Source organism: Pelophylax lessonae, assembly GCF_965119305.1.
Source record: "Pelophylax lessonae genome assembly, chromosome: 7".
Taxonomy (NCBI): Eukaryota; Metazoa; Chordata; class Amphibia; order Anura; family Ranidae; genus Pelophylax; species Pelophylax lessonae.
The window spans coordinates 34,052,567-34,070,543 of record NC_138774.1 but is presented as its reverse complement, the minus strand read 5'-3'; the positions used below and the strand labels follow the sequence as shown (position 1 = coordinate 34,070,543).

The window sequence follows — 17,977 nt, the reverse complement described above, 5'->3', positions numbered from 1 at the left end:
TCCGGCTGGCTGTCCCTCTGCTCTCACCCCCAATGATGCCCCCTTGTTTGGTCATGTCGGTGTCACTGTTTGTGCCTGTCTTGACTCTCATGCTATGTGGTGCGGTCTCAGGTAAGAAAGCCCTGCACGTGGGCGCCCTCTTCCCCATGAGCGGGGGCTGGCCCGGGGGACAGGCCTGTCACCCAGCCGCACAGATGGCCCTGGAGGACGTCAACAACCGGAGGGACATTTTACCGGAGTATGAGCTCAGGCTGATACACCACGACAGCCAGGTGAGAGCAGGTGCTTGGGGTGCTGGTGGGGCATCTAAGTGGTGATATACTATCAAGATAAGGCTGGTTTTTGGATATAAGTTACAAAAATAAAAAAGACAGGTGGCACCATCATAACTGTACCTGATTCCCCAAGATTGGAAAGATCTGCAGGTTCCCATGTCCACCAACTGTACACCAAATTCCAAATTTTCTGCTGAATAGATTCACTTCTCATCAAATCTTTTTAGTGTTTTTCAAAGTTTATTTTTATTAGTTCAAATAAATGTCCTAATATCCCCGGTCCAATGCTTGAAAGGTTTGTCCTTGGAAGTGTCCCTGGTTGGCCATGCTAACCAACATGCTAGCAATCTTTGACTGCTGCTTGTATTTTTGGGGGCTCTCAAGACAAACCCTCATTACAGACCAGGGTTTTAATAATGAAAATGATTTGTTTTCCAGTATAATAAAGGAGTCATGTATGCTTTTAGAGTGTTCTGTAGTTTGCCAAGGCAGCAGTGCATGTGATGAGTTTAGACGCACAAGCTTAGCAGCAGAAAGTCCCTCAAAGATGTTTATCATTTTCTATCTCCTGTATCACACCTGTTCATTATGAATAAAGCCATGAAGGGTACAAGTCCCCGACTATGGTCAGCAAGATCAATTTTGGTAGGAGAGATTAAAGAAGTTAGGCTATAGACTTAAGATACCTGATTATGATCGGTGAGATCAATTTTGGTAGAGGAGATTAAAGAAATTGGACTATTGACTCAAGACCCCTGACTATGATCGGTGAGATCAATTTTGGTAGGGGAGATAAAAGAAATTGGACTATTGACTCAAGACCCCTGACAATGATCAGTGAGACCAATTTTGGTAGAGGAGATTAAAGAAATTGGACTGTAGACTCAAGACCACCGACTATGATCAGTGAGATCAATTTTGGTAGAGGAGATTAAAGAAATGAGGCTAGAGATTCAAGACTACTGACTACTATCAGTGAGATAAATTTTGGTAAGATGTTGGGTTATTGACTCTCAAGTCCCCTGACTACGACCGGTGAGAACAATTTTGACATCAATGATATCAGTCAGTGATATCAATCTTGATAGATGAAATTAAAGAAGTTGGGCTATAGACTCAAGTCCCTCCACTTACATCCAGTGAGATCAATTTTGGTGGAGGACTTTAAAGAAGTTGGGCTATTGACTCGAGTCTCCTGAATACGATCAGTGAGATCAATTTTAGGAGAAGAGATTACCAAATTTACCGACTTTAAAGAAGTTGGGTTATTAACTCAAGTCCTCTGACTACGATCGGTGAGAACAATTTTGGTAGAAAAGATTGAAGACATTCAACTATAGACTCGAGACCCCTATATTTATAGACTGGAGTCCCCTGACTACAATTGGCAAGAACAATTTTGGTAGCGGAGACTAAGGAAAGTGGGCTATAGACTAGAGACCCCTGACTTCAGTGATATCAATCTTAATAGATAAGATTAAAGAAGTTGGGCTATAGACTCAAATCCCTCCACTTACATTCAGTGAGATCAATTTTAGTGGAGGACTTTAAAGAAGTTGGGCTATAGACTCGAGTCTCCTGAATACGATCGGTGAGATCAGTTTTGGTAGAGAAGATTAAAGAAATTTGCCTATAGAATCAAGACCCCTGACTATGTCAGTGATATCAGTCTTGATAGATGAGATTAAAGAAGTTGGGCTATAGACTCAAGTCCCCCCACTTACATTCAGTGAGATCAATTTGGTGGAGGACTTTAAAGAAGTTGGGCTCTAGGCTGGAGTCCCCTGACTACAATTGGCAAGAACAATTTTGGTAGCGGAGACTAAGGAAAGTGGGCTATAGACTCGAGACCCCTGACTATGTCAGTGATATCAATCTTAATAGATGAGATTAAAGAAGTTGGGCTATAGACTCAAGTCCCCCCCACTTACATTCAGTGAGATCCATTTGGTGGAAAACTTTAAAGAAGTTGGGCTATAGACTGGAGTCCCCTGACTACAATTGGCAAGAACAATTTTGGTAGCGGAGACTAAGGAAAGTGGGCTATAGAATCGAGACTCCTGACTATGTCAGTGATATCAATCTTAATAGATGATATTAAAGAAGTTGGGCTATAGACTCAAATCCCTCCACTTACATTCAGTGAGATCAATTTTGGTGGAGGACTTTAAAGAAGTTGGGCTATAGACTCAAGTCTCCTGAATACGATTGGTGAGATCAGTTTTGGTAGAGAAGATTAAAGAAATTTGCCTATAGAATCAAGACCCCTGACTATGTCAGTGATATCAGTCTTGATAGATGAGATTAAAGAAGTTGGGCTATAGACTCAAGTCCCCCCACTTACATTCAGTGAGATCCATTTGGTGGAGGACTTTAAAGAAGTTGGTCTATAGACTGGAGTCCCCTGGCTACAATTGGCAAGAACAACTTTGGTAGAGGAGACTAAGGAATTTGGGCCATAGACTTGAGACCCCTGACTATGTCTGTGATATCAATCTTGATAGATGAGATTAAAGAAGTTGGGCTATAGACTCAAGTCCCTCCACTTACATCCAGTGAGATCAATTTTGTTGGAGGACTTTAAAGAAGTTGGGCTATAGACTCGAGTCTCCTGAATACGATCAGTGAGATCAGTTTTGGTAGAGGAGTTAAAAGAAGTTGGGCTTTAGATTTAAGACCCCCAACAACGATTGGTGAGATCAATTTTAGGAGAAGAGATTACTGAAATTTCAGAGGACTGGGCGGCTGCTGGGGGACTAAACCTGACAGAGAGGGAGGGGGAGGGGAATGAAGAAAGTGACAGGAGGTGAGACAACATGAGAGAAGCAAGAGACAGCTGGAGGAGAAGTGCGGGAGAGAGACCACCATGGCATGGGGCCATGGAGACTGCCTGAGTGACCTTTATTGAGACCCTCTCTGATGGGGGGGGAGAGCACTGGGGGGTGTAGCAAGGCTCTCTCTCACAGGATTACCCCCTGCTCTCTCATTATTCCTCTCAGCTCTCTCACTGTTACCACGGCAACGGAGGAAAGGGTAAAATATTCCGGAGAAGAGATAGACGGAGAGAGAGGAATGGGCAGAGAGGGGGGAGAGGAGAGACAGATGGGGAGAGAGAGGAAAACATGTGATGGAAGATGGATAGCGATGACTAGAGGGGGTCATTATCTATCCACAGAAAAATAAAATGCATATATGTGTGTATGACTGTGACTTGTTCCTTCTGTCCTAATTTCTCCTTCCCACCCTCCGCAGTGTGACCCCGGGCAGGCCACACGACACCTGTATGAGCTGCTGTACAATGACCCTATTAAGATCATGTTGATGCCAGGGTGCAGCAGTGTGTCCACGCTGGTGGCGGAAGCGGCTCGCATGTGGAACCTCATTGTGGTAAGCGGGAGCCTCTGGCCGGCCATGTGTGCCTCAAATTCTTTCTGCTTTACCCCACTTTAACTCCTTCCTTTAATTCCACCTTCCGTTTCCTGTTTTCCTTGTATGTGAGAAATATGCCCTAATACTCACTAGTTTGTCTACTGGTCACTTCGTCATTATCTCTTGTGTTATAGTCACTTTCTGAAATATAGACGTATACTACACCCCCTACCTGTCCACTGTCCTCCCCCTGGTTTTCCTTTATCACCTGCATTTCCCATGCATTGTTCTCTTCTTCTTCTTCCAGTCTTATTATTATGTGCTACTTATTTTTCTTTGCCTTTCTCACTGTATGGTTTCTGTGACTTTTAAATCCTTTGCAACTTCTTTTCTGTTTTTTTTTTCTGTATTCCTTACCCCTGATCATTTCTTCAATCCTTTTCTTATTTTGGACTCCTCTCTTCACTTACTATTGTTTTTTTCCTCCCGTGTTCTCTGTTCTTCCTCACATCTTGCCTTCCTCCTGTACTTCCTGTTCCTATTACCTCTTCTCTTACTTCTACATTCCTTCTTCTTCCTCACTTCTTCTCCAGTATTCTCTGTTCTTCCTCACCTCTTCTCTTCCTCTTGTATTCTTTTATCTTCTCTCCTCTCCTCTCCTCGCCTATCCTCTCCTCTCTTCTCCTCCTCCTTTCCTTCCTCACCTCTTCTCTTCCTCCTGAAGTCTCTGTTCTTCCTCACCTTTTCTCTTCCTCCTGCAATCTCTGCTCTGTTTTTCCTCACTTCTTCGTTCCTCCTGCATTCTCTATTCTTTCTCACCTCTTCGTTCTCCCTGCATTTTCTGTTCTTCCTCACTTCTTCTCTTCCTCTTGCAGTACATGTCCTTCCTTACCTCTTCTCTTCCTTCTGCGTTCTCTGTTCTTCCTCAGCTCTTTGTTCCTCCTGCGTTCTCTATTCTTCCTCACCTCTTCATTCCTCCTGTATTCTCTGTTCTTCCTCATCTCTTTGTTACTTCTCCATTATCTGTTCTTCCTCACCTTTGTTCCTCCTGTATTCTCTGTTTTTCCTCACTTATTCTCTTCTTCCTGCATTTTCTGTTCTTCCTTGCCTCTTCTCTTCCTTCTGCATTCTCTGTTTTTTTCCTCACATCTTTGTTCCTCCTGCACTCTCTATTCTTCCTCACCTCTTCGTTCCTCCTGTGTTCTCTATTCTTCCTCACCTCTTCGTTCCCCCTGCCTTCTCTGTTCTTCCTAACCTTATCGTTCCTCCTGTATTATCTGTTCTTCCTCACCTCTTCGTTACTTTTGTATTCTCTGTTCTTCCTCACGTCTTCTCATCCTCCTGCATTCTCTGTTTCTTCCTCACCTCTTTGTTTCCTCCTGCAGTCTCTGTTCTTCCTCACTTCTTCTCTTCCCCCTGCATTCTCTGTTTCTTCCTCACCTCTTCTTGTTCCCCTGCATTCTCTTTTTCTTCTTCACCTCTTCTCTTCCTCCTGCAGCCTCTGTTCTTTTTCACCTCTTATCTTCCTCCTGCAGTCTCTGTTCTTCCTTACCTCTTCTTTTCTTTCTGAAGTCTCTGTCCTTCCTCACCTCTTCTCTTCCTTCTGCATTCTGTTCTTCCTCACCCATTCTCATCCTTCTGCTTTCTATGTTTCTTCCTCACCTCTTCTTTTCCTCCTGCAGTCTCTGTTCTTCCTCACCTCTTCTCTTCCTCCTGCAGTCTCTGTTCTTCCTCACCTCTTCTCTTCCTCCAGCAGTCTCTGTCCTTCCAAAACTCTTCTTTTCCTCCGGCAGTCTCTGTCCTTCCTCACCTCTTCTCTTCCTTCTGCATTCTGTTCTTCCTCACCCATTCTCATCCTTCTGCATTCTCCGTTTCTTCCTCACCTCTTCTTTTCCTCCTGCAGTCTCTGTTCTTCATCACCTCTCCTCTTCCTCCTGTAAACCCTGTAAATTTCCTGCTCCCTTTTCTCCCACCCCAATTCTCTGTCATTATTCTCCTTTTCTTGCTTCCTGTGATCTTCTTTAAAACTATTTGGCCTCCTTTCCTCTTCCTTCTTTTCTTACTCTGTCTCTTCCACCTGTCTTCTCCACTTCTCTTTTTTACCTGCATTCTCTTCCATTACTGCATTTCCCCTTCTTTCTTTATTTCCCTCTCCCTTCTGCATTTTCTCTTCCCTCGTCATTTATCTTTTCGTTCTGTATTTTCTCCTCCTTTCAAATTTTTCTTTTAATCCAGCGTTTCTCTTTTTCCTTCAATTTTCTCTTCCTCCTATATTCTCAGTTGTCTCTGCTCCACTCTTCCTCCTGTTTCCTTTGTTCTTTATCCTCTCCTTCTCTCTTCTAATTTCTTCTATTAGTCTTAGATCTAAGATTTCTTGTATTAGTCTCAGATCCCACCACACACCTAATGGTCGACTAATCTTCCATATTAATATTTCCTCCTCCTTTTATGCTTTTATTCCTTCAATTAGTACAAACATCTTCCTGAAATATATCAGGAAGATATATTAGACTTGATGTAAAGTACTTTTAAAGGGATCCTCTAAATAAAGAGGGTTGCTATTGGTTTTGGAGTCTATTCTTGTTTTTGGCATTGTTAGTTGCCATGTTCCCTGGTGCAAAAAACAAGGGTAGTTAGATTGCCATGTTCCCCGGTGATGTTCTGGGTTCCCGTAAGAGGCAGGCCCAAGGCATCAACCTCAACTCTAGGGATTTCTATAAGAGGCGATTTTGGGGTTACAACAGTTATTAATGATATAGCACCATCAAGTTGCATATTTATTGTACAATCCCATCAGTCCTTGCCCTCAAGAAGATTACAATCTAAGGTCCCTAACTCACATTCATACATACACTATATTGTCAAAAGTATTGGGACACCTGCCTTTACACACTCATGAACCTTAATGGCATCCCAGTCTTAGTCCGTAGGGTTCAATATTGAGTTGGCCCACCCTTTGCAGCTATAACTTCAACTCTTCTGGGAAGGCTGTCCACAAGGTTAAGGAGTGTGTCTATGGGAATGTTTGACCATTCTTCCAAAAGTGCATTTGTGAGGTAAGGCACTGATTTTGGATTAGAAGGCCTGGCTCGCAGTCTGCACTCTAATTCATCCCAAAGGTGTACTATCAGGTTGAGGTCAGGACTCTGTCAAGTTCCTCCAGCCCCAAACTCGCCCATCCATGTCTTTATGGACCTTTCTTTGTGCACTGGTGTGCAGTCATGTTGGAACAGGAAGGGGCCATCCCCAAACTGTTCCCACAAAGTTGAGAGCATGAAATAGTCCAAAATATCTTGGTATGCTGACGCCTTAAGAGTTCCCTTGGCTGAAACTAAGGGGCCAAGCCCAACCCCTCACCATAATCCCCCCTCCACCAAATGATTTGGACCAGTGCACAGAGCAAGGTCCATAAAGACATGGATGAGTGAGTTTGGGGTGGAGGAACTTGACTGGCCGGCACCTGACCGCAACCCGATAGAACACCTTTGGGATGAATTAGAGCAGAAACTGCAAGCCAGGCTATGTTGTCCACATCAATGCCTGATCTCACAAATGCACTTCTGGATGAATGGTCAAACATTCCCATAGACACTCCTAAACCTTGTGGACAGCCTTCCTAGAAGAGTTGAAGCTGTTATAGCTGCAAAGGGTGGGCCAACTCAATATTGAACCCTACGGACTAAGACTGAGATGCCATTAAAGTTCATGTGCGTGTAAAGGCAGGCGTCCCAATACTTTTGACAATAAAGTGTATACTAGGGAAAATTGCAGTCAGGAGCCATTATCCTTCCAGCATGCTTTTGGAGTGTGGGAGGAAACCCACATAGGCACAGGGAGATAATGCAAACTCCAGGAAGAGTGTGCTGTGGTTGGGATTCTAACAGCCCTATTACTGCTAGGCAGAAGCACTAACCACTTAGCCACAGTGCTGCATGATGGTTATCAAATTAAAAATGTCTTTATGTTAAAAAAAAAAATTAATAAAGGGGTTTTCTCTTCCATAAGGAAACATTGGCAGAAAGTACCTCTAGGCTCCCTTCACCAACTGTGCAATTAAAGCTTCTGGCTTATATTACCACATAAATACAGAGCCATTTATCAAACCTGTATACAGCTGTTTCCAGCTTATTAGGTCACATCAGTATGATTTGCAGTCATGAGGCTTCTGTGATATATTGCTTACAGCAGACCTGAAAGGTGCTTTTTAATGTACTTACAGTAAGTAGAAATTATATAAAGCCAATGGTCCCACTTGCATAAAGGTAAATGGTACTAAATCCCTTTAAAGCTGAACCCCAGGCAGACAGAAAATGAACACATTAGTGCAGATCTGTGCTCATTAATAAAGCATTACATGTATTTTATTAAAGTGGTTGTAAACTCTTACATATACCAATTGAAGTGACTGGCCTTAGGTAATACGCAATGATGAAGCAAATCCTCTGCCATAAGTTGTACCTGTTTGTCTGCAGCACTCTCTCCTCTACTTCTATTCAAAGTACAGAATTTTCACAGCATTTCTCAGCTTCAGAAGGCGGGGAAGGGGGGAGAATTTGATGTCACACACTACACAGCATAGAGCAGGAAACTGAGTGTAATCTGAGACCTGAGTGGAGGGAATGGTCACACCCCTCCCTACACAATCTCATAGGGAAACATGCACAGCTGATGCTTTAAATCACCTGCTGTGTGCTGGAGCCAGGACTGTCTAGTGCAGTGTTTCTCAACTTTGTTCCTCAGGGCACACTAACAGGCCAGATTGTCAGTATTACCTTGGGGAGATGCAGACTAGAATACTGCAACCACTGAGCAGCGAATTATATCACCTGTGATGTATTTCAGTTTTCTTGCAAACCAGTTGAGAAACACTGACTCTAGTGTCAGCATGGAGCAGATATTCTCAACCAGGGTGCCATGGAACCCTAGGGTCCTCCAGAGGTTCCTAGGTCATTTTTGCCTCTCAGATAAGTTCCCACTGACACCATTAATCTTTTTTAGCTATCTGTATAGGGGTATTTTTTTTTTCCAACGACCACATGTGTAAGGAGCATTCTTCCCATTGACCATCACAGTAATGCAGGGGTCGGCAACCTATGGCAACCTATGGCGCCACTAAATGTTGGGCTTGTCAGTGCATGTGATGAATTCACGTGCAACCGGCCCCGCGGACGTTTTAAAGTGGTTGCTAAGCCACTTTGTAATGTTTACACAAATGTCCCTATTTGCTAATGACAAGTATCCCAGTGCCTGTGCTTTATTAATAAAATGCTCCTTTATACCTGGTTTTTGAGCGCCGCCCGGCACTCACATGACCGGCCGGCTCTCCCCTCTCCCGATCGGACAGCTATAGTGGGAGGGGCTGAGAGTCCCCCGCTGACATCAGCAGTGAGGGGAGGAGGAGAGGAGGGGAGAGCCGGCTGGTCACATGAGTGCAGAGCGGCACTCGGAAATCAGGTATATACCCGCATTTTATTAATAACGCACAGGCACTGGGACACTTGTCATTACGTTTGTGTAATCATAACAAAGTGACTTAAGTAGTAGCTTAAGTAGATGTGGGGGTGAGGCTTTGTGATATGCAGGGGGGGGCTGTGCGATGTGCAGGGGGGCTGTGTAATATTCACAAGGGGCTGTGCAATACAGGGGAACAGAGGTGCGGGGCTTTGTAATGTAAAGAGTTCCGGAGGTGTGGGGGCTGTGTAATGTAGAGGGGGCCAGAGTGGCTGTGTAATGTAAAGGGGTCCAGAGGTGCAGGGGGCTGTGTAATGTAAAGGGGTCCAGAGGTGCAGGGGGCTGTGTAGTGTAAAGGGGGCCAGAGGTGTGGGGGCTGTGTAATATAAAGGGGTCCAGAGGTGCAGGGGGCTGTGTAATGTAAAGGGGTCCAGAGGTGCATGGGGCTGTGTAATGTAAAGGGGGCCAGAGGTGCGGGGGCTGTGTAATGTAAAGGAGGCAAGAGAAGCATGGGCTGTGTAATGTAAATGGGCCAGAGGTGCGGGGGCTGTGTAATGTAAAGGGGACCAGAGGTGTGGGGGCTGTGTAATGTAAAGCGGGCCAGAGCCGCGGGGGCTGTGTAATGTAAAGGGGGCCAGAGAAGCATGGGCTGTGAAATGTAAAGGGGGCCAGAGGTGCGGGGGGTGTGTAATGTAAAGGGGGCCAGAGGTGCGGGGGGTGTGTAATGTAAAGGGGGCCAGAGGTACGGGGGCTGTGTAATGTTATCTTAATTTATTAGCAGGTGAATGTGGCCCTCTATGCATTTACATATATTGAATTTGGATCTTAAGGGGAAAAAGGTTGCTGACCTCTGCACTAATGTATCATGAGTTGTAGATATAGTAATTTTTGCAGGGGTTCCCTGAGACAAGAAAGACTTTTCAAGGGTTCAAGGGGTTGAAAAGCCTTGCATAGACTGTGAGAAGTGACTTATGTAGATAGCAGAGGAAAGAGAGAGGAGATAGAAATCACGCTAGGTGCTTTGGATAGAGGCAAGTACACACAGTAGAAGGATATGCTTTGTTCATTTTTAATTTTAAAGATTTTACAACCATTTTAAGCAGAATAGATGTGAAGGGCTGATTTTGATTTGGTGTCAGCCTCTTGCAGTTCCCTTCCACTCAGGAAAGGGAGGACAAGGCTGTGAATCGTTTAACTGCTTTGATACGACTCCTCCTACTGATAGGAGGAGAGTGAACAGAGAGATGACGTCATCAATCTGCTGCTGCTCCTTCTGGCTGCATTCATAACTGAGTGTTTTTTTTTTAGCTTTTTTATGGGCATTTCTAAGCCTTTGCGTACAGCGTTTTGTGAAGTGTTTTTGAACTTTGACATTTTTTAGTTAGCCAATAGAGAAAAAAATATCATCTGTTTCATCATTTGTTGCTATGTGTTTCAGCCTCGTCAGCTTTTTCATCCGCTTTTATTTATTATTTAGTTATTTACTTTTTTTTTTTTTGTAATGGGTTAAGGGTTAGAGTTAAAAGGTTAGGGGTTAATGTATTTATTATTATTTATTTACTTATTTATTTTGTTGGGTTAGGGGTTAATATTAGGGTTAGGGTTTAGGATTAGAGTTAATATTGGGGTTAGGGTTTTTTTTTTATTATTATTTATTATTTTATTTATAATTTATTTTCATTTCATTATTGCATTTGAGCAGAAAAACTCTAAAAAACTGAAAAAAAAAATTCACAAAAAAGCTCAAAAACACTCAAATCAAGCGTCTCCGCTTTTATTTATTATTTACTTATTTACTTTTTTTTTTTTTTTGTAAGGGGTTAAGGGTTAGAGTTGAAAGGTTAGGGTTTAATGTATTGATTTAATAATATTTATTTAGATATTTATTTATTTTGTTAGGTTAGGGGCTAAGGTTAGGGGTTAATATTAGCGTTAGGGTTTAGGATTACGGTTAATATTGGGGTTACGTTTTTTTTTTTTTTAATTTATTATTTTATTTATAATTAATTTTCCTTTAATTATTAAATTTGAGCAGAAAAACGCTCAAAAACTGAAAAAAAAAAAAAGCACCAAAAAGCTCAAAAACGCTCAAATCAAGCAATTCCACATTTTTCTATGGAACAATAAACCCTTCAAGAACACACCAATCTGCCTGATTCGAGCTACAAAAAAAGCTCCAGAACTTTGAGCTTCAGGCGTTTGGCTTCAGGTGACCTGGGTTGGAGAACCATCTCCATAGATAATAATTGAGGTTTTTCTCCTCCAGCGTTTTGGAACTTTGAGCTACAAAACGCTGAGGTGTGATTGGGGCTTTACTGTCCAATCCATAGGTTGTGGGTGGAGAGAGGGCACCGGTGTGTCCTCCACCTGGCTGCTTTGTGTGGCAGAGTTGTGTAAAACTTAGAAATGTGATGTACAGAAATATAAGTGCCTTAGCGGCTTAAATATCTCCCTAATATGTTCAAAGTAGCTAGGTTCCAAAATCTGAAGGTACTAATAAAAAGAGGTATCTATCCCTAGAAAGATAGTGGGAAGTCCACAAAGGGACAATGGGGGCAATTGGGAAAAGTAAAAGGTAATGAAGGAATTACAATGGAAAATGGAAAAAGTAGTACTCTAAAATAAGAATTTTATTGATACAAAAAGCAGTAAAACACCTCAATGAAAAACCATCGTTAGGTGAATAGTAAAAACCACGAAGACATACAAATAAACATGAATGTGCGGGGAGAACCCCGGTATTGACACAAATGTTGAGAATAGTGGACACAGAAGCCCCATCACGTTTCAACCTAAAGTCTTCTTCTGGGGGTAGATATCCACTTGTCACAGAGATAATGAGCAGATCAATACTTATAAGCAGGGCTTTTTTTCAGCGGGAATGTGGGGGAACGCAGTTCTGGCACCTCCAACACTGACTGTATGTAATGGCAAGGGGTGCTGGGATGTGCTGCAGGGTCTATTGATGCTGGCTGCTGGGCAATCTATTCTATCTGGAGGGGATCTTTTTTTGCATTGGCGGTCTATCACCACTGAGGAGGTCTATTGTTGCTAATGGGGGACCTACTGTTGCTGGGGGTGGGTCGGTCTTCTATTGCTGGGCGGTCAGTTGTTGCTGGGAGAGATCTACTGGGAGGGAGGGGTCTATTGTTGCTGGCGGACAGAGAGTCTACTGATGCTGGCTTACAGAGAGTCTACTGATGCTGGCTGGGGGGAGATCTGTTGTTGACTTGCCGCTGAAAGTCTATTATTGCTACGGGGGGAATTTTGTTGCGGGTGGTCCATTTTTGTTTAGGGGATCTATTTTGCTGATTTTCTTGTTATCATTACCAAATTCCATACAAATTACTTAGCACCATTTCTAGGGGATGGAACCAAGAAATGGTACTCGGAGGTGAGTAGGGGATGGAACCAAGAAATGGTGCTCAGAGGTGGTTAGGGGATGGAACCAAGAAATGGTGCTCGGAGGTGGGTAGGGGATGGAACCAAGAAATGGTGCTCGGAGGTGGGTAGGGGATGGAACCAAGAAATGGTGCTCAGAGGTGGGTAGGGGAGGAACCAAGAAATGGTGCTCGGAGGTGGGTAGGGGATGGAACCTAGAAATGGTGCTCGGAGGTGGGTAGGGGATGGAACCAAGAAATGGTGCTCGGATGTGGGTAGGGGATGGAACCAAGAAATGGTGCTCGGAGGTGGGTACTGGATGGAACTAAGAAATGGTGCTTGGAGGTGGGTAGGGGATGGAACCAAGAAATGGTGCTCGGAGTTGGGTAGGGGATGGAACCAAGAAATGGTGCTCGGAGGTGGGTAGGGGATGGAACCAAGAAATGGTGCTCGGAGGTGGGTAGGGGATGGAACTAAGAAATGGTGCTTGGAGGTGGGTAGGGGATGGAACCAAGAAATGGTGCTCGGAGGTGGGTAGGGGATGGAACCAAGAAATGGGGCTCGAAGGTGGGTAGGGGATGGAACCAAGAAATGGTGCTCGGAAGTGGCTAGGGGCGGAGAAAAGGGCTGACTTGGAAAAAAGGAGTTCCTGCACCTATTCTCTGAGAAAAAAAAAGCCCTGCTTATAAGGGTCTATACATATGATATGAAAACCAACTGTGTGTCAGAGACTTGAAGAGGACACCCCCAAAAAATAATGGCAGACCGCACAAGGGATCATGGAGCAAAGAGGCGACGAAATCCCAAATCTTAAAGATGGGGTAAAGATTTGGGATTTCATAGCCTCTTTTCTCCATGATCCCTTGTGCGGTGTCCCGAGGACTTCCGCAATTATTTTATGAGGTGTCCTCTCCAAGTCTCTGACATACAGTTGGTTTTCTTATCATATGTATAGACCCTTATAAGTGTTGATCTGCTCATTATCTCTGTGACAAGTGGACATCTACCCCCCCCAGAAGAAGACTTTAGGTTGAAACGTGTTGGGACTTTTGTGTCCACTATTCTTAACATTTGTATCTATACAGGGGTTCTCCCCGCACATTCATGTTTATATGTATGTCTTCATGGTTTTTACCAGTTGCGGCTGGTGCTCGGTAGTTCAGGGGGGGGGGGGGGGCGGCAAACCAATGCACCCCCCCTCCTCCTGTTGGTCAGTCCGTCGGTCAGTCGGTCAGTCGGCAGGCAACACACAACTGAACGGTCTGCCTCCTTACCTCCTCCTGTCCGAGACGGGGAGTGCTGAATGGCTGAGCTGCTGTGCTTTTCCTCCAGCCGGGTGTCTTCTGCCTCTTTCTGGCCACTGGCCAGTAAGATCGCTTCTCCTTTTGGCCAATCGGGAAAGGGGTCTCACAACCCTCTTCCTGATTGGCTGGGAGGAGAGTCAGTATGACAATAGCGAATATTCATTTGCTATTGCCATACAACTGGGTGGGCTCAGGGCACAGTACTCTGCGCCCCGAACCCACCCTTTTTTAAAGCCTATTAGAGCCTCTGGCTCTAATCACGTGCTTAAAAAAAAAAAAACCCATTGGAATCCATGCGTCCAGCGCCCTGCATGTAGATTAGGGGGGCCGGACACATGGATAGGGGGGCAGCTCCCCTGCGCCGCCAATGGACGGGCCGCCACTGGTTTTTACTATTCACCTAACAATGGTTTTTCATTGAGGTGTTTTACTGCTTTTTGTATCAATAAAATTCTTATTTTAGAGTACTACTTTTTCATCAGTGGAAGTCCCAACCACGGTACTACCTGCCTGGAGTTTGCATGTTCTCCCTGTGCCTGTGTGGGTTTCCTACGGGTACTCCGGTTTCCTCCCACACTCCAAAGACATGCTGGTAGGTTAGTTGGCCCTAGTATGTATATGTATAAATGTGAGTTAGGGACATTAGAGTGTAAGCTCCTTGAGGGCAGAGACTGATGTGATTGTGCAATATACAGTATATATGTAAAGTGCTGCATAAATTGATGGCGCTTTATAATTAAATAAAAAATAAAGAAAATAGGGCCTCTCTGGGGTTAAAGTGGGCAGTAAGGAAGTGATAGAACACCTCCCCACTGCCTGTTGAATGCTCTCTGAAGAGCAATCTCAATGTGGATTGCTCTTCAGGGACTAAAGCTAGTGTGAAGGACCCCATGATCTGTTTGATTTTTCTAAAAGCTTTCAATCTTGCCTTGGTCTCACACCATTACTGTCTTCACCTTTCAGCTTTCTTACGGTTCAAGTTCACCTGCGCTGTCCAACCGCCAGAGGTTTCCAACCTTCTTCCGCACGCACCCCTCAGCTACCTTGCACAACCCCACCAGGGTCCAGCTTTTCAAAAAGTGGGGATGGACGAAGATCGCTACCATACAGCAGACGACTGAGGTCTTCACATCTGTGAGTGTTTGAAGGCGAGAAATGGTTAGACCAAATTTCTGGCACCCGGAGTCTTGGTTCTTTTAAAATGTTGGCCTCCTTTAGAAAACCGGAACTCAGAAAAGAGGAGCTCTTCTGTACATCAGCCAGGGCCAGGACAAGGGGTGGGCAGGAGGGATGTTTGCTACTGGGCACTGTGGTATCATGTGATGTAATGGGGGGGGGGGGGGCAGCAGGAGGTAAGTATTGTTCTAGGAGTAGAAATTTTTTATTGGGGGGGGGGGGGGGAATAATGCTAACAGTGGGGATTTAGGGGGAATTTGTGTTGGGGGATAGGAAGAAGATTTGTGCTAGGATGGGGGATTTGGGGGGAATTGAATTTGTTCTGGGAGGGGGGAATTTGAAGTGGGGGGGGGGGAGAAGATGTGTACTTGGAGTGGAAAATTTAGGAGTATAGGATTTGTGCTAAGAGTGGTGATTTTTCTTTATGGGGGGGGGGGCATTTGAGCTGGGGGGGGATTTGAGGGATGGGGGGGCAAAGATTTGTGCTGAGAGGGGAGATTTCAGTGGGGGGGTGGATTTGTACTGGGAGGAGAGGGAAAATTTGAGCGTGCAGATTAGTGTTCAGTGTTTTTGAGGGGGATTTTTTGTTGACACATAATGCTCATACAAATCTGGGGGTGAGGGGGGGGGGAGTGCAGTTTGGCATGTTCGTCCTGGGCTCGAGATGGACTTGTCCCAACACTGACAGTAACCGATCAGATTCCATGTTTTTTTTTTTAAGATAAATGAGAGAATAGACCAGCCATTCTCAACCAGGGTTCCATGACACCCTAGGGTTCCTCTAGTGGTTGCTTGGGGTTCCTTGAACTGCGGCTGACTGACCTTCCATTTGATGGTGCTAGCATAGTTGCTGGGCCAATGCCACTTGAAAGAGAGAGAAGTATGATGCCATGATGAGTTGTCTATAAGGGGCGCCATGGTGATCACTACTGTATGGGGACATTTTTCTCACTGACCCCCAAAGAATTGGTTCCAGCAGGGATTCCCTGGTGTCTCACAATTATTTCAAGGGTTTTTGTAGAGCAAGGGTCTTCAAACCTCTAAACAAAAGGCTAGTGTACTGGCCTTCAGAATTTAGGGGGAGGCGGACTGTGGGCAGTGGGAGTAGAAAATGTCCTGCGGTCACTGGGAGTAAAGAGTGCCCCATCTTTGGTATAAGTGGGAAGAATAGTGTCTCGTATCAGTGGGAGGAATAGTGCCATATTGTTGGTGTCAGGGGAAGAAATAGTGCCCCTTCATTGGTGTCAGTGGGAGGAATAGTGCCCCTTCATTGGTGTCAGTGGGAGGAATAGTGTAATGTATCAGTGGGAGGAATAGTGCCACATTGTTGGTGTCAGTGGGAGGAATGGTGTCTCGTATCAGTGGGAGAAGTAGTGCCCCTTCTTTGGTGTCAGGGGGGGGGAATAGTGTTTCATATCAGTGGTAGGAATAGTGCCACATTGTTGGTGTCAGTGGAAAGAATAGTGTCTTGTATCAGTGGGAGGAATAATGCCCCTTTGTTGGTGTCAGTGGGAGGAATAGTGTCACGTATCAGTGGGAGGAATAGTTCCCCTTCGTTGGTGTCACTGGGTGAAATAGTGTCACGTATCAGTGGGAGGAATAGTTCCCCTTCGTTGGTGTCAGTGGGAGAAATAGTGTCTCGAATCAGAGGGAGGAATAGTGCCCCTTTGTTGGTGTCAGTGGGAGAAATAGTGTCTCGTATCAGTGGGAGGAATAGTGCCCCTTCGTTGGTGTCAGTGGAAGGAATAGTGTCACGTATCCGTGGGAGGAATAGTTCCCCTTCGTTGGTGTCAGTGGGAGGAATAGTGTCTCGTATCAGTGGGAGGAATAGTGCCCCTTCGTTGGTGTCAGTGGAAGGAATAGTGTCACGTATCAGTGGGAGGAATAGTTCCCCTTCGTTGGTGTCAGTGGGAGGAATAGTGTCTCGTATCGGTGGGAGGAATAGTGCCACATTGTTGGTGTCAGTGGGAGGAATAGTGTCACGTATCATTGGGAGGAATAGTGCCCCTTCGTTGGTGTCAGTGGGAGGAATAGTGTCACGTATCAGTGGGAGGAATAGTGCCCCTTCGTTGGTGTCAGTGGGAGGAATAGTGTCTCATATCAGTAAGAGGAAAAGTGCCACATTGTTCGTGTCAGTGGAAGGAATAGTGTCTCGTATCATTGGGAGGAAGAGTGCCCCTTCGTTGGTGTCAGTGGGAGGAATAGTGTCTCGTATTAGTGGGAAGAATAGTGCCCCTTCGTTGGTGTCAGTGAAGGAATAGTGTCTAGTATCATTGGGAAGAATAGTGCCCCTTCGTTGGTGTCAGTGGAAGGAATAGTGTCTCGTATCAGTGGGAGGAATAGTGCCCCTTCGTTGGTGTCAGTGGAAGGAATAGTGTCACGTATCCGTGGGAGGAATAGTTCCCCTTCGTTAGTGTCAGTGGGAGGAATAGTGTCTTGTATCAGTGGGAGGAATAGTGCCCCTTCGTTGGTGTCAGTGGAAGGAATAGTGTCACGTATCAGTGGGAGGAATAGTTCCCCTTCGTTGGTGTCAGTGGGAGGAATAGTGTCTCGTATCGGTGGGAGGAATAGTGCCACATTGTTGGTGTCAGTGGGAGGAATAGTGTCACGTATCAGTGGGAGGAATAGTGCCCCTTCGTTGGTGTCAGTGGGAGGAATAGTGTCACGTATCAGTGGGAGGAATAGTGCCCCTTCGTTGGTGTCAGTGGGAGGAATAGTGTCTCATATCAGTAAGAGGAAAAGTGCCACATTGTTCGTGTCAGTGGAAGGAATAGTGTCTCGTATCATTGGGAGGAAGAGTGCCCCTTCGTTGGTGTCAGTGGGAGGAATAGTGTCTCGTATTAGTGGGAAGAATAGTGCCCCTTCGTTGGTGTCAGTGAAGGAATAGTGTCTCGTATCATTGGGAAGAATAGTGCCCCTTCGTTGGTGTCAGTGGAAGGAATAGTGTCTCATATCAGTGGGAGGAATAGTGCCCCAAGGGCCGGATAAAGGCAAGCAAAGGGCAACGTCCGCCCCTGGGCC

At 45.1% G+C, this 17,977-nt stretch overlaps 1 protein-coding gene across 1 annotated transcript in view; it reads left to right on the top strand.

The window, feature by feature from the left end:
- Positions 1–17,977, top strand: part of GABBR1 (gamma-aminobutyric acid type B receptor subunit 1) — a 330,834-nt gene that overhangs the window by 155,002 nt on the left and 157,855 nt on the right. The window contains exons 7-9 of the mRNA XM_082263684.1: positions 112–272; positions 3,528–3,662; positions 14,744–14,914. Of these exons, the coding sequence (XP_082119810.1) occupies positions 112–272; positions 3,528–3,662; positions 14,744–14,914 (467 nt within the window). The remainder of the gene's footprint in view (positions 1–111; positions 273–3,527; positions 3,663–14,743; positions 14,915–17,977) is intronic.